At 38.7% G+C, this 17,134-nt stretch overlaps 1 protein-coding gene across 1 annotated transcript in view; it reads left to right on the top strand.

Annotated features, from left to right (window-relative positions):
* BNC2 (basonuclin 2) overlaps positions 1 to 17,134 on the top strand; it is a 362,642-nt gene that overhangs the window by 30,635 nt on the left and 314,873 nt on the right. Inside the window, exon 2 of the mRNA XM_038769759.1 lies at positions 13,754 to 13,954. Within this exon, the coding sequence (XP_038625687.1) occupies positions 13,754 to 13,954 (201 nt within the window). The remainder of the gene's footprint in view (positions 1 to 13,753; positions 13,955 to 17,134) is intronic.

The raw sequence follows: 17,134 nt of genomic DNA, 5'->3' as shown, positions 1-17,134 counted from the left end.
AAGTGACTTGCTCAAGGTCACCCAGTAACCAAAGGGCAGAGATGGAATTAGAACCCAGGTCCTCTGAATCCCAAGACTGTGCTCTTTCCACTAGGCCATGCTGCTCCTCAGTGTGTTCTCTAGCTCATGGGGATACTTAACAGATAGCAATAATACCTAATTGTATTAATATTAGAACAAGCTAGTGTTGTCCCGAGTCACTAAATCAACATAGGCTGGATATAATCTACAGGGTGAATTGAAAAGAGACCAGTTCTTTGAGGAATCTCTGTGCTGTATAGCCTTCTCTAGATTTTCCGTTTGCTGCCATTCCTCTTGCTTTTCCACATAAAGCATTTTTAGTATTTAAAAAAATCCTGCTCATGAAATGTTTTCAAAAGCAGCGTGAGTTCATAAAGAAAAAGAAAACAGTGTGTAAAAATATATGTATTTATCCATTTCAGGTTTTTCCCATGGGGAAATTTGGGAATCCATTTGACACTATAAACCTCTTTATGGGTTTTTTTGTTGGTTTTTTCTTTTCCTTGGTATGGAACTGGGAAGAAAAGGCTACAGGGATAGTGAGAAAGCTGGGGAGGAGGGAAAGAAAACCAGTCTCTCTGACAAATCTTCCCCAACTGCTCTATATCCATTATATGAATGGAAAGAATCCAAACCCTTCATTTTCAGGACTGTATCTCAACCCTGGCTCCTCGAGAAAACCAGTGTGGTTCAGATGTGGGTTGGGATGAGTGGTTTGCATTGGCATAGGTTTTGTGGGTGCTTTGGGGCTAGAGTGTGCACTGTTGTGGGTTACAGATGCTTGCAATCTTGTATTAATGTGGCTAGTATGTGAAGCCATGGACCCCACAATGCTATACAAAGTCCATGTCTATTGTAAATTGGGAAAGCTGAAGAATCTTCATTTTTAAAATGCTATAACTGATTCTAAGAAGTCCCCTTTATAATGGGATTTAGGAAGAACACTTGAGTGGACAATGGGGATAGTGTATGACAAGTGGAGATGTGGGAGTTTCTCATATAAAGACAAAATAAAAATACTATCCTAATCTTTTGTTTCCCATATTGTACTTAAAGCATGCGGTTCACCTAGGGAAAAGCTAAAGGTGTTATCCCATATATCAAGTGAAAACTCTCTATTAGTAGAAGTGGGGCCTGGCAGAATTTCTTTTAAGGCAAATGCATATTAAATCAATCAGTGGCATTTATTGAGCACTTGTTATGTGAAGAGCAGTGCACTAGCACTTGGAAAAGTACGAAACAATAGAGTTGGTAGTCACGATCCATGCCTTCAAGGAGCATACAATCTACTCTGAAATGCTTTCACGATGTCTTGATTCAGAGCTCATGTGTCCCATGATTGAAGGACCAGGAAAATCTATATAAACAGAGAAGAAAATTAACATGCAGAGTGGATTGGAATTCAGCATATGAAAAGGCAGGAGAATTAAAATTCCCATTTTCATGTTGCTAATCGGTGCTTTTTGATAGTTTATTAATGCAAACGTTGAGCTGTAGTTCCTTTGCCTCATATCTCATTCTCGGAGATTTTTTCTTGTTTTTTGTATGTTTCCTGGAATTTTCCTGACCAATGCTCTTGTACAGAACTTTTCCCATCCTCTACTCTCAGCAGGTAAGATAGCTCCTTTGTTCAGGTACATTTTTTGAACAATGGTGACTTCTAAGTATCCAGAATTTAGCTTATTGACTCTTATTGCACTTCTGAGCACCTTATAAATAATTTATTAGTCTGATGGATATGTGGCTACCTAACTCTGGGGCATGAAATATGCACTGCTCTTCTAATACACTGTAGGGAGACCTGTTTATAAAGTATTTAGTATTGGTTTTATAATGCACTGTTGACAACAGGAGACCACGAAGCTCAAAGATCAATCTCATTTTGGCCCACAGTATTAATGCTGCTTTATAAAGCTCTATGACAGGTCACTTAGACAACAGTCCTTAATAAAAGGACTTTGTTCCAGTGGATGGTAGTATGACTGGCTGTTAGAAAGCCATGCTTTTGTTGATGCCAAGGCTGCAGATGAATTTCTTTGTCCAGGTCCCAGAGGTGACTTTGTGGCGGCTGCTGCTGCTGGCCAGGTGATGGAACTCATCATTTCCCTGTTCTCTAGAGAGAAGTGAGATAGAGAGTGCCGAGTTCTTGCTAATGCAGCTTTCGCTAATTGTCCAGAGAACTGCTAGGACACTGGGCAGCTCCAGCAGTTCTGTAAAGACTATGAATCACACAATAATTAATGAAACCTAGCTCTTCTCAGTTTTGCTTCACATTTTAAAACGTAACCCTCCCACCTGCCTTTTTTTTTAAAGACAGGCCAAATCGATATGTGTGTGTGTGTGTGTGTGTGTGTGTGTGTATAGTGAATATATGTTATATGTACTAAAATAATTATATTATGTAATAAAGTATCCTGATTTTAGTTGGGCTTAGTAGATTTCACTTACCAGTGAAGGGTTATTTGTGTGTGTTTATTTTAAAATGAAGACAGAGAATTGGAATGAACATTACCAATGATCAAATCATTTGATCAAAGCATTTTCTTTTCTTGGCTTTCTGCATCCTCTTTGGTGAGGACAATAGATTTAGGTGTTTCAGGAATCTTCAATTTAGGTGATTGTTTAATGATGCACTTTTGCTTAATAGACTGACTAATTGCATAGTAGGGTGATTTTTATCTAATTTCATTACATTAAGCAAATAGCCCAGAATCTTCAACTCTGGATCATCCAAAGCATAGGAAAAATAATAAGGTTTACAAAACCTCAATCACAGAGGAAAAACAAGGCAAATTGAAAATGCTTGGCGTAGCGGATAGAGCACGGGCCTGTGAGTCAGAAGGTCATGGGATCTAATCCTCCACTTGTCTGCTATGTGGCCTTGGGCAAGTCACTTCACTTCTCTGTACCTCAGTTACTTCATCTGTAAAATGGGGATTGAGACTATGAGCCCCGTGTGGGACAGGGACTTTGTCTAACCCAATTTGTTTATATTCACCCCAGTGCGTAGAACAGTGCCTGACACCTAGTAAGTACTTAACAAACACCACAGTTATTATTAAGACCCTTAAGCATTGTACTTATACTCCTGTGTTAAAAAAGATCTGTTTATGCATAGATATTTTATCACTTTGATTTCCTTCTTAGAGCTCATCAGGCAAATTTCCATGATGATGTTAGAATTTGAAGGGGGACTTTTTAGGGCAGTGCTTTGGGTGGGTGGAGCTTGCTTCTCTCTGCTTCTCAACATCCACCATTCTCTCTTGAATCCACATGTCTATACACCCGCCCTATCCCCCAGCCTTCCGCTGCTTTCGAGGACACTTACAAGAAGTCCAGGCCCCTACCAACAGTTCCTTGGGGGGGGCGTGGAATGTGTGTGTGTGGATAATGTTTATATACATGCATATGTACACATGTAAAATATATATATATATTCACACACGCACAATAAAGTTGTCCTTAGTAGTCAAAAAAGACAGCTGCTGGTGAATTGACTTAGGAGCACATGTGGCTGAAAAAAATCAATGCAGAACCCACAGTCCCTATCTCAGTGTGCACATACAAAATCTGTACTTGTGTTGTTAGAGTTAATGTCACAGTGCCTAGTGTTGTTTTCTCTTTGCTTCCTTGTCTTTCCTTCCTGGTGAAGCTTTTGCTAGAAAAGAGCCATTCCTTTTTTCATAGCAATATGCCATGTTGGTCTATCCTCAGCAACTGACTCCTGGATTTCAGTTGAGATACGGCCTTGCCTTGCAGCTTTGTTTTACATTCCCTCAGTTTTCCTTGTTTTTGGTTTCCCAATTTCAGCTTCCCGTATAGCCATTGTTTGGGTATCCTGCAGTTGCTCTTTCTTCTTAGGTGTCCCACCCAGCATAGCTGTGTTAAGGTGAGGGTGGCTTCAATGCTAAGAGACTTGACTACATTCTAGACTGTGTTCTGTTCTACCATTTAATATTGTGTAGCCCATTAAATGATGCCGATGGAACTGCTCAAAGAGTTTGTGGTATCTGTGTGGAGTCCATTTCTCACATTTGTAGAAAAGGTTGGACAACACTGTAGCTCTGTAGAGTTTTAATTTGGTTTGGTAAAACTGCTTTAGCATCTTCTTCACTACTGCTAACCAGTCTTCACTTTGTGGCGGCATTAGTGTTTGGAGAAACTGGGAGGAAAATCAGGGAAGAAGGGGCTGGAGTTAAACATGGGCTAGGGAATCCAGTGGTCAACAGGTCCTGTGCCCCTGTGTATTTTGAGTTAATGCAACCCCATATTTGAGCTCTAAAGAACTAATTACCTTAGTAGAAAGGAGAGTACTCAACTTCCTTTGTAGCACTTACACATTATATTTTTATTTCTTATGTACTTTTTCCATGCCTTATTAATGATTCATCATTTTAAAAAGATCACAAGCCACACCTGAGATGATACAGCTGTAGTCCTATATATTCATGCCTTTCTGGGTTAATATGGAATTTGCACATCTGGATTTCTATACTACCTGATCTGTACTGCTGACTTCTGAAATGTGATAGTACTGAATTTATAAATATAAAGGTCATATGGCATATTGAATACCAAAGTTAGCTTTTTGGATCTGATGTTTTGATGTTTTCTATAGGAAAGTAGGTCTTCCATGTTCATATAGTCTTAGGATAATTGACATGCGGAAATTAAAAATAAAAATACCTCCCTCGGCCCCTATCTTCCCTAAATCTCTTTGGATCCAAACACAGGATAACTCCCTGTCCTATGCTGGCTTGAGTTTTGAATTTCCTTTTGGTCAAGGCTCATGTCTACCAACTTTATTGTATTGTATTCTCCCAAGTATTAATGCAGTGCATTGCACACAGGAAACACTCAATAAATACCAGTGACTGGTTGATTTCGTTGTGGACAGGAAAAGTGTCTACAACTCTGTTATATTGTACTTTCCCGAGCACTTAGTACAGTGCTCTGTATACAGAAAGGACTCAACAAATGCAATTGATCCATTAACTGATAGATTTCTTGATAGACAGTATTCCCACAATAGATTTCTTCTGGGACCTGTTAGATATGACTCTGAATTGTATTTACCAGTATCATTTAAATTCCCTCCATGCCCTTTCCCCACCAAATGAACAGGTGGCAGTCACCTGTATCCTATCACACTAAAAAGCCCACATATAGTCTAGGAAGAATTACATGCTGTTATCAGCTGAAGAAAATGTCTCTTTGTGTATATGCTTAGCTCTATATGCTTCCTTATTCATCCCACCAATCACTTTCTTTAAAACTAACAAACAGGACAAAAGGCTCCTGTTCTTTAAACTATATTCCTAATGTGGCCCACAAAGCAGAATAACTCATAGTCATTTTGCTCCATAGAAACCACTCTCTCAAAGGTCACAAATGATCTCCTTCTTGACAAATCCAGTGACCTCTACTCCATCCTAATCCTCGATCTTTCAGCTGCCTCGGATACTGTCGACTACCTCCTTCTCCTGGAAACATTTATCCAACCCCAGCTTCACTGATATTGTTCTGGTTCTCCTCCCATCTCCCTGGTTGCTCATTCTCAGTCTCTTTTGCAGGCTCCTTTTCGGCCTCCCACCTGTAACTGTGGAAGTTCTTTAAGGTTCAGTTCTGGGCCCCCCTTCTATTCTCCATCTACACATACTCCTTTGGAGAACTCATTCACACCCATGGCTTTAACTACCACCTCTATTCGGATGATTCCCAAATCTACAGCCCTAACCCTGATCTCTCTCCTTCTCTGCAGTCTTTCATTTTCTCCTACCTTAAAGACATCTCTACTTAGATGTCTCACCGACACTTCAAACTTATGTCCAGAACAAAACTCCTTATCTTCCCACGAAACCCTGTCCTTCTACTGATTTTTTTCCCATCACTGTAGACACAGTACCGTCATCCTTCCTGTCCACAAGCCTGTAACCTTGGCATTATCCTTGACCCGTCTCTTTCATTCAACACGCATATTCAGTCTGTCACTAAATCCTGTCAGTTCAACCTTCACAACGTCGCTAAAATCCTCCCTTGCCTCTCCATTCAAACTATCATGTTAATCCAAGCAAATATCGTAGCCCGTCTTGATTACTGTATCAGTCTCTCCTTGCGGACCTTCCTGCCTTCTGTCTCTTCCCACTCCAGTCCATACTCTACTCTGCTGCCTGGATTAGTGTTTTACAAAAACATTCAGTCCAGGTTTCCCCAATCTTCGAGAACCTCCAGTAGTTCACCATCCACGCTGTAGAAGCAGCGTGGCTTAGTGGCAAGAGCCCGGGCTTGGGAGTCAGAGGTTGTGGGTTCTAATCCTGGCTCCGCCACTTGTCTGCTGTGACCTTGGGCAAGTCATTTAACTTCTCTGTGCCTCAGTTCCCTCATCTGTAAAATGGGGATTAAGAATCTGAGCCCCACGTGGGACAACCTCGTTACTTTGTATATACCCCAGCACTCAGAACAGTGCTTGGCACATAGTAAGCTCTTAATAAATACCATAATAATAATAATAATAATCCACTTCCACATCAAACAGAAACTCCTACCACCGGCTTTAAAGCACTTAATCAGCTTGCCCCCTCCTATTTCACCTCACTGCTCTCCTACTACAACCCAGCCCACACACCTCACTCCTCTAGTGCCAACCAGACCTCAATCTCTCTGACCTCAGTCTCATCTATTTTACCACTGACCTCTCGCCCACATCATGCTTCTGGCCTGGAATGCCCTCCCTCTTAATAACTGATAGACAGTCACTCCCTGCACCTTCAAAGTCTTTTTGAAGGCACATCCCCTCCAAGAGGCCTTCCCCAACTAAGCCCTCATTTTCTCTTCTCCAGCTCCCTTCTGCATTGCCCTGATTTGCTCCTTTTATTCACCCCGCAGCCCCACAGCACTCATGTACTTATCTGTAACATATTTATATTAATGTCTGTCTCCCCCTCTAGGCTGTAAGCTTGTTGTTGGCAGGAAATGTGTTTACCAACTCTGTTGTATTCTCTCAAGCATTTAGGACAGTGATCTGCACACAGTAAGTCCTCAATAAATATGATTGATTGATAGTCCATCAGCTAAATTACATCAAGTCTCTTTTCAGCTCAATGTCCAGTCACTATCAGTTAAGGCACTATTTCCTCTACAGAGTGAGACACAGGGTGATGTTTACTTACCCACAGGTGCTAATAAAGATATGTTCTATATGCAACACCCTTACACTTTAAGAAGGTAGGCAGACCTTCTCACATTGATCTAACAGCACAGGATATCAGGCTGCTTTTGAAGTGAGCATAATATAGGTAATGGTTTGTGGATAGAGGATTCCATTTATTTTTGATAGCTAAACTGGAGTTCATAGGAGGAAATGGAATGTTTCATGCCTCTCCAGATTTTAGTCATCAAGACATGTGGAATGTTCTCATGTGTGGAACCGTATTTTTCACATCCATTTTCATCCTAGTCCTGCCCCCTGATGGTTTTATGAAATTCTGGCTGATGTTACCAGATGTTGAAATAATCAGTCTCTTGGTTATTTGGTCACCTAGGGATTGCATAGAAGCAGGTACAGGGTGAAATGTAATGGTCTTTCATATAGTAAAGGGGAGGGCAGGTAATTATAATCAGGTAGGAAACACAAATTCAGAGTTTTTCTTCCATGTTTGACTTTGAAATATACTTTGATACTTTATTCATCAGTCTGTCTAAGTTACTAAAAGTAGAAGTTGTATAAAGTCTAACTTTAAACTGGGTGAGATTGCAAAGAAATATATGTGTACTTCATTCAGAACAGAACTAAACACCATATCAGAATCACAAGCCAACAAAAAGAGACGCAGTATTTATAATCTAAAGGCCACCTCATCAGATGTGGGGGGACCATCAAAGTAAAATTCAGAAAGAGGGATTCCAAACAATGAAGGCCCAGCTGCTTGGTATATGAAAGGTTGATCCCAGATTCCATCAAGGGAAGTCTTCATTTTTATCTGAATTATTATCTGTCTTTATTGCTATGGGATGCTGCGAGTTATGGGAAAAATGTGAGAAGTGGTCTTCCAGATAAATGAATTCCGGATTTTCCGGTTTTAAAAAAATGTGTTCTGAATGATACCTGGAGAAAGTTGGTAACTACTAGAGAGAAGATAATGTGTGTGTGTGTGGGGGGGTGCTTATAAGGGCAGTTGTTTAGGATAACCTTTTGCTTTTAGGGTGGTTGTATAAAAATGCGTTCTTTGGTTCTTTAGTCCATCAGATTTGGAGGTAAGTTATACTCTTATTCTTTTCTTCATTCTTCCTTTTTAATGTTAATGTTGACAGATCCACTCTCCTTCAAGTGTATTACACATGTGAGTCAAGGAGAGAATAACATTAATTATGATACAAAGTTCCAGAATTTAAAAATTGGTGGATTTTTTTTCCATTTTCTTTCTTCTTTCTTGATTGAGAATCAAGTGTGTCCTCTGCCTCAAATTCACACCAAAATGAAACCTCAAAGAATAAACAAGGATGGCAGGTTTCTCTGGAAAGTGCTGTTGCTGCCAACTTTCTTTTTCCTAAGGAATATGGAAATTTTGGTTGATTATCTGTGCAGGGGAGGTTTCCTTGATTAATTCTTCCTCTTTTTCACTTAAGACATCTGTTAACATTTTGCACTGCCTAACAGATGTTTCAGGCAAGTCCCATACTTTGTTCTTGAAAAAAAATGACATTTCCTCAATTGAATCCTCACTCTGTGACTGTGACCAGTTTGCTCCATCTGCATAATTGCCAGGTATTAAGCTATATACCTTAATATATTGCATATTTGTCACCTTAGCATTATTTTAAAGAAGTGGGCAGGTCTGATTTGATAGGAAATCAGTGCCCTTGTTGCTTTAGTGATTGAGAAGGGGTAAATACTTTATATCTCCTTTGAGCATTCAGTTTATCCTCCTTACTGGCTCAATGTCAGATAGCCAGTTATAAAAAAAATTCTATAAACCAAGTTAATTACATAAGCTTGGGTTGTTTCGCCATAAGGAAGGGCTGATTGTCATGCGATGTGGAGAGTCATTTTTATTATTTTGGCAAGAACAGGGACAGTTTTGTCCTGACAAGCCATTAGATGAATACCAGAATGTGTCACATGAAAAACCACTGATCTTTAACCCAGCTATCTACTTAACCAAGCCTTGAAAATGAATAGTGAATAAAAGAAGAGCAAAGGCCAGTTTACTGTCATTACAGATTACAGAGACTGTTAGCAGCTGCAGCAAACTGGACTCTGGGAATTACAGGTACTAGACAGTAAATTAACGAAGGGTCTAGAACCTCTTATATAACTGTGGATCTACATTAGCCATTTATTTCATATGTATTTATGAATATTACCAAAGGGAATACATGAAAATTTCTAGGGAAACCTGAAAAATTGAGCAGGTTTTCCGTATATTGAGTGTGCCTTTAACTGAAATAAGTATACTTACTAACTGAATAAGACATCAAGAAATGCACTCATCATTTAATGATATTTTATCTAACAATAGACAAAAGTCTCTAAGTAACCAGCATGCCTTTTAAGTAATTACAATACTGTTAAAAAAAACCCAAAGCAAAACGACCTATCAAAGAAATATGTTCAGTTCAAATAAACCCATTCTCTTCCCACTTGCTTTCTTTTTCCCCAGGAGTGGGCTGTGGCTGACTTTTGCATATATAGATAACATAAACATTTATAGAGCGCTCCTGAATGTTAAAAAAATTTCCAAACAGCCCAAATATTGTAAAGATCAGTAACTTCTTAAAATGATCAGTTGTGGGAATTAATGCTCGCAGAGCTTACAAGAAGGAGCACTTTTTCTTGCCCTGTTGGTAGAATTGTATTGTCTCCCTACAGTCTTGTTAGCTCACACTAACTGAAATGCAAATTCTTTCCAACTAATTGGACCTCATTGAGGGTACATGCACAGAGCATGGTAATATGCATACATTTTTTAAAAAATAAATTTTATCTTTTTTTCCATTTCTAAGAGCATAGGTTTGAAAAAAAGCATGCCCGTAACTACTCTGCAGGTTACTGAAAGTTGAAAAGAGACCTAAAATGAGACATCATAACAGTATAATATAGTTTATGCTGTAAAAGCTGGGATTCATGGGAAATGCATTCTTTTCAGGATTTTAAAAAATCAGTTCCTAGGTATCTGTAGAAAGATTAAAAATACTTCATTATTTTATTTTGGAATTTGAGAAAGCACTCTGAAAAGTATTCATACGATTCAGAAAAACTATATGTTAGCAATTCTTTAATATTCCTATTATCTGTCTGTTTAGGCTAGCAAATATAAGTGGCTGCTCTAACATCCAGCTCATGTCTCCAAGAGCAGTAGGTTTGGAGGTTTTTTGATGGACTGTTCTTGTCTGGATATTTTTAAAAACATATTTGCTGTAGTCTTTTCATTTGTGTTTGCTTCACGTTCAGGTTATAAAATGGCTTTGCATTCTTGAGATTCATATTCCTACAAAATCTGCAATGAATTGAGTGCCTTTTCATTGTTAGAGGCGGTATCTCTTACTCTGTGTCAATTTACAAGTCCTACACAAGGGAAAACCAAAACGAAGGCCTGTAAATCCTTTAAACTGGCAAAGTGGTATTGAGATAAAAAATCTGTTTGGGTGCCTGAGAGCAATTAAGAATTGTATTTTGGGACGGTGAGGTTGTGTCTCACTTTTAGGAACTATCCCCCCAATTTTTCCAGATTTTTTTTCCCCCTCAAGATCAGTAGAGAAGAGGTAAACTTTAAAAAGCCTAATCATTCCTTTCACATTTGTTGGGATCAGGCATAAGTAGCTTTGTACCGGTACTACTAGATTTGACACCAAATCCCCTCATGGCCAGGAGGAAAAAATGCCAAACCAACAGCCAAAATTTGTAATGTAAAGAGCTTCATACTGTAGGTGTAGTGCTACCTCGTGGTACATAGTGATTTCAGTTACACCCTTTGAAATGTACCAAGCAATTTCCATTGTTAAAATCTACACATGAATATGAAACCGTGTACAAGTGATCTAACATGTCCTCATACAGTAGGAACGGTTTCTTTCATGATAAATATAGTTGGAGCTGTTTGTATTGTAAAAGGTTCCAGTTGATGTTCTTGTGATCTGATGATAAAAAAGAATATTCATCCCAGCATGCTGGTATGTCGAGACATGACAGTTACTGCATATATGATACTGTAGAACAGTCATGACTCAGACTGCTTTTTTTATTTCATAGTTTCATATTGCCTTTAGATCACCCACAGTGGGTAGCATTTTGTCTAAGACTGCTGGCTGGGAAGACCAGATTTGGATGTATTAGCTAGTCAGCCTAATAACCCTGTACAGACTCTATTGATTTTCTAGGAGAGAGTTTATGAACTAAATAAACTTGGAGTTGGTGTCTTAATAAACTGCTTCTCTCAGTCTGTCACATTTAGTTACAGAGCTGTGCAGTTTAGGGGGAAAAAAGGCTAATTCTGTTACAGATTGTTCACAGCAGGGTCTCCAAATTAGCCCTTTGTTTTGTAATGCCACCTTGCTTGGGCTGCTTTGAGCACATTTCTCAGTTTTACCCTAATGAGTTGCAACACTGATAATGTGGCTGATGATCTTTCATTGATTTCACTATCACTTGCTTGTCTGGTAATTGATCCGTTGCTGAGCCTCTAGTTAATTATATCGGCTTTGACATGGCCCGGTCCACAGGGAATTTCAAGTCTTGCAGAATAACAGTTTTAATAAAAGAGTCTATTACTGCAGGTGCTTGCTGCTGCATGGCAGTTGATTTTGTGTGTGTGCGTCTGTGTGTTTGTATTTTTCCCTGGAAGTGAAGAGGACTGCAGGACAGAAGAAAGAAGGGAGGGGGACGGGAGAGGAATAGAGCAAAAGAGATACAGAGGGACAGAAGAGAAGAGAGAGGAGGAAGCTTGCTATTGACAGTGTCCTTAAGCCTCCCACAAATAACAGCCATTAGTAGGAAGGTCAGAAGCTGAGCAGGCAGCTTGACTGAGGCACTGAGTGCCACTTCAGAAATCAAGAGGCTAGCAAATTTTAGAGGGAGTTTAAGTGGGTAATAGCTCGCTGTAAAGGTACAGTCACTGTTGGCCCAATTGACTCATAGGGTTTCCCTCCCCTCCCCCCAACAAGAATATTTTTACTGACCACTGGTGGTCTTAATATATTTTAAGGCAACAATTCTTTGGGTTCTTGTTTGTTTCCTTTCAGATATTGAATTTGCTGCTTTTGAGACTTTTTTGTGCTTAATGGTGGTGAACTGGAGGGAAGTTTAACAGAAAAGCTTTCAGGAGATGTTGGTTCTAGAGGGAAACGCACATTTGTGTCAACATAGTGTACATTTTCTCATCCTTTCTCATTGTACACTAATGACACAGACCTGCCATTGAAGCTCTTTTCTGTTTCTTTTGTTGTTTCCAAGAGTAAGGTTTATTGTTATTCTTGAGTTAAGAAGAAGCAGGGAGAGTGGTACATTTGTCCTCTATATTTGTAGATGGTAGAAGATTAATGTTCCTTACATTTTAAGTTTAGAAAGGATGGCTTTTTCATGCTTACTTTTATGAGAGCATGAATTTTTACTTTACATTTTGAAGTTACAGTGTTCATGCAGTTTTTATTTTTTTCCACAGAATATAAAAGATTCATATTTATATTTGCTTTGTTTTAAAACTGGCTTAATTAAAAAAAATCAATGGTATCAAGCCTTCAAGTAGAAAAATGTTATTATCTAGCTGCAGATAAAAGATCTTGAATGTACTTTTTGAGTGGAATGGGACAGGCTTTTTTCTGCTTTGATTCATGTATTTTTACTTTATTATTTGAAAGCTTATTGTATGTACTTCATTCAGAAACTTTAAAAAAGGATTTTCTCACTTTTGATCTTTGAGAAAAGGTGGATTTTCTCTCCCTCAGCCCTTGTGCTTTATAGTACTTGAGGCGGTTTGACAATTAACAGTGTAAGGTGTCAGATATTAAGAAGTACATGCTATTTTAGAATGTAGTTTTTTTTGTCAGGGCATGTATCTTTCAAGCCATTAGTATGTGGTGTGATAGCCATATTACTGACTTAATTGTTTAGAAAATAACTGACCACTTTTGCATTTTCCTGTAACTGAATAGTTGACTCTGACAGAGAATAATTATTTGTTTTGTTTTTTTTAATTTACATTAGGTTTACAAATACTAGGTACTAGATGTGTCAGGCATTGCATGTTGAATCTGACAGCACAGTTGAAACAAAACAGGAAAAAACTCCAGGGAAAGGGCCACAGTCTCTTCTCTCCCAACTCATACTGATCCCTGTGCTACTTAGAGGGTGAGTGAGGATATGTGTGTATCTGTAGACTGAGAGGGGTTAGTACAGGATGTCATTTGGTGCCTGACAGTGGAGCAGTGCAGTTGACTCTTTGCTCTGCTATCCAATGACATCCAGTGGCTGAGAGTTTGAAGCTGATGGTTGGGTCTCCTTAGTGCTGCCTACACACCTGACAGGCAGCTGTTAAACTGAGGAAAGGCAAGCTTGGGGAGTCACAATCTATGCATAAATGATAGGGGTATCTGTGCAGAAGGTGCGAAAGAAGCTCTGACCCCCTTCCCCAGAACCCCCCTTCCCAAATGAAATGCACAGAACAACCAGCTTCTTAACTACACTACACTTCTGCTACTGGCTGCCAAGAGGCTCAAAAAATCCACCTTCACTTTTCAGTCAGAAGAGGCAGAAGTGGATGTGAGAGAAAGAGACATACAGAGAGACAGAGAGCGAAAGAGGGCAAGAGACTTGACTTTAAGAGACTCCTGCAGTGACAACTCCATGCAGTTCGGAACAAGAACAGCAACGACTGAACCTGGGTTCATGGGGACATGGCAAAATACTGACACTAACCTCCTATTCAGAATGTCCCAACAGGTAAGTTGTTTTCTTTTTTTTTTTTTTAAAGTTGAATTTTGAATGTGCTTTTTTTCTGCGCTTCTTTTTTTTTTCTTTTTAAGCTGATCTCTACATAGTTAGCCTCTGTCCTGTCATAACTATGTCATTGGAATGTGCATGGTTACTTCATGGCTTCCCTAAGGGCTCCTTAAAAGAAAAAGAAAAAGAAAAAATCTCAAAGTGAAAGAAAGCAAAAGCAGTTGTTGTAAAGTTTGAGCATAGCTTTAGTCATGGTAAGACCAGATTTATTTCTTTGTTTTCCTTTGTTTCTGTTTTTTTTAAATCAACCAAAATATGCCTATAGATCTATATCCATCTCTACGTAAATAAAGTATCTGATATCCCAGCAGACATCCTTTCTTTTTTACAAAGTTAAGTCCCCAAATCAAACTGATACTAAATTTAGGGGGCCCCTCGGAACAGCCTAATTGACTTCATGTGGCAGAAAACAGCTTTATTCAGACCTAAAAGTGGAGAGCATTTGTGCTGGAATTGCTGCCAGCACAGAGCAGAGGGTCGTTAAAGGAGACAGTTTCAGTTGTTAGGTCTCTCTCCCTCTCTCTTTCTCTCTTTCTCTCTCTTTTGCTCCCTCCCTCTCACTCCCCCTCTTTCCTTTCTTTCCCTTTCTTCTCCTCTTTCTCTCTCTTCTTCTCTCTTTCACACCCTCCTCACTTTTCTTTCTTCTCTCCTTCCTCCCTCTCTCTTTCTCTCTCTCTCTCTCTCTCTCTCTCTCTCACTCTCCCCCTCTCTTTCTCACTCTCTCATACACACACACACACACACACACACACACACTCACACACACACACACACACACTCACTCACACTCAGTGTTTCTGCAGAGCTGTGCCTTGGCGTCCTCCCCAGAGCTGCTCCTTCATCAGGGGCCGCGTCTAAGGCAGCTTGGTATGCTGGTTCTGACGGGAAAGCTGAAATGTTATTGCGAGGCCAGTAATAACTGATAATTAATCACAGGAGCCGGTGTCTCTGTACCATGCACTTGGTGATACGCGCCCTGCGTGCCGCAGCTCCTCTTGCACAATTGCTTGGCTCTACTGCATGAAAAAAAAAAACTTTCATCTTGGACTGGGCTCAAGCAGGGGAGGGAAGTTCAAACTGAAGCGTTTAACCAGGATGCTTCTCGCCAAGAGATGTCTTGTTTGGAAAATCCGAAAACAAAAAGAAAGGAAAAAGTAGTTTTGGATTACAATCCTCCCAATATGAGAGTAATAATTCTAGACCTGTTTCATTATCCAGAAGAGCTATTAACTGCTTAAGATTTAGCTTCTTTCTTCATATTTTCAATGACAGAAATGCTCATTTTTATTTCCACTTGAAAAGTTCTAGAGTTCCCAAGAATGAAATGTCTAATGAATTCTTTATCCTCATTCATGAGGGAGAGGAAAAATGACATTCCTGGGTTTCATTCAGAAGAAGTTTAAAAAATATATCGACAGGAAAATAGTTAATAGCCTACAGGGGTTGCTCAGTGAAGAGTTTTTTTCTTTTAAAAAAACCCCAATTCTAGACAGGATGAATGCATTTGAATAAGGTATATTTTGATATATCCTGTAGAGGGACCCTGATTACTGCTGATACAGTAAGCTGGGATATAAATGTAATCAATGTAAGCCGAATAAGCAATTCTTTATGTCTGATTTCCCATTCTTGAAAGTAAAAGTTAATTTCCTAGCAAAGATGCACATTTTCAATGCACAGTGTGCTGCTAAGAGAACAGTATGGCTACAGAATTCACTGGTTTTTATGACTCTATGGGCATAAGTGCTAACAGGAATATGAAAGATGTTTTGACTGACATCAGGCAAAATAATTTATGTCAGTATTTTAAATTTAGATGCAGCATACCGTATTTTTGTTAAGTAGTTGAGGTCAAGTGTTATGGTGGGATGGGAGTAGTCTTTCACTGGGGTTACAAAAGAGTTAACATAACCAGATCGAGATAATGATCAATTGATAAATGACTATTGAACCACCTAGATGGTGTTAGATTGCCTCTTTGGCTTTAGAACCTTTCCAAATAGATTTAGATCCACGCAGTCTCTAACATGTAGAAAATTTCTAGCCTAAACAAACAAATACAAACTAATTCATAATGATGATGGTATATAATTGGGCAAACAATTTGCTAAAACTGGTTGGGAAAAGAAGTTATAGACAAACTAAGCTAAAGTGGTTTTATGAGCTCGTATTTTAATTGTGCAGAAAATGTAAGCTGCCAAGCAGTTTTCTGCGCAACACGGGGAATATATGATTGTGTTACTTTTCAGTATGGGAGGGAAATTTAAGAAATTTAGAGAGGAACAGCACGCCTAGCAGGTACTATGTAAAAGTGGAATAGTGCATTGGAGAATACGCAGTAGTATTTTTAAACTGTAGAAGTCTTTATGCAGGTCTCTGTTTAGAAAGCATATGTATTTAAGTATTTGCTTCAATGATCTATTTCTATGTTTTGATGGTTGAGATGTAGTTGTTTTGCCATTTCTTTTTTCCTGTTAACGCCATGAGATGTTTACACAAGCATCTTCAGAAAACATGCAAGAAGGGTGTGAGTTTCATCTTATTTCCTTCTTACGGGTAACATTTTATCTTCTATTACACATTTGTAATTGTATTGTTTTGTTCTTTTATGTGAACACTATTTATGACTGACTATAAAAATGTATAAAAGTGCTGAGGACTTTTCTTTGTACCATATACTATTTGGATACCCTCCTATGTAGTATGCATATGAAAATGTCAGTTCTTTCTTGAAATCTGGTTTAAAGGAACATTAGTTCACATCTACAAATTAAGCTAGCTTTTGTCATTGCAGAGAAATGTTGGGCAAATGCTAACCTCATCTTTCTGAAGTATTGTAAAAATAGTGATTGATTCTGATCAGCTTTTAATTCACCTCACCAAATTTGTGAAACATGTAGAATTAATAAACACCCATATACTGTAACAAAATTGCATTCTCAGCTCACAAAGGCTTCTAAAGATTGTAGCACTTAAATTGTATTTTTTTCAAAAATCAAATAAATTCACTATTCTAATAACATTAGTCTGAGCAGTTTTATACCTAGATAATAAAGAAATAGAGAATTCATTCACAATAATTAAAGAAAACTTTTATGAGCATTGAAATGTAATAATGTG

The sequence above is a fragment of the Tachyglossus aculeatus genome, chromosome X4, assembly GCF_015852505.1.
Source record: "Tachyglossus aculeatus isolate mTacAcu1 chromosome X4, mTacAcu1.pri, whole genome shotgun sequence".
In the NCBI taxonomy this organism is placed as follows: domain Eukaryota; kingdom Metazoa; phylum Chordata; class Mammalia; order Monotremata; family Tachyglossidae; genus Tachyglossus; species Tachyglossus aculeatus.
This window is presented reverse-complemented; position numbering and strand designations above follow the sequence as displayed.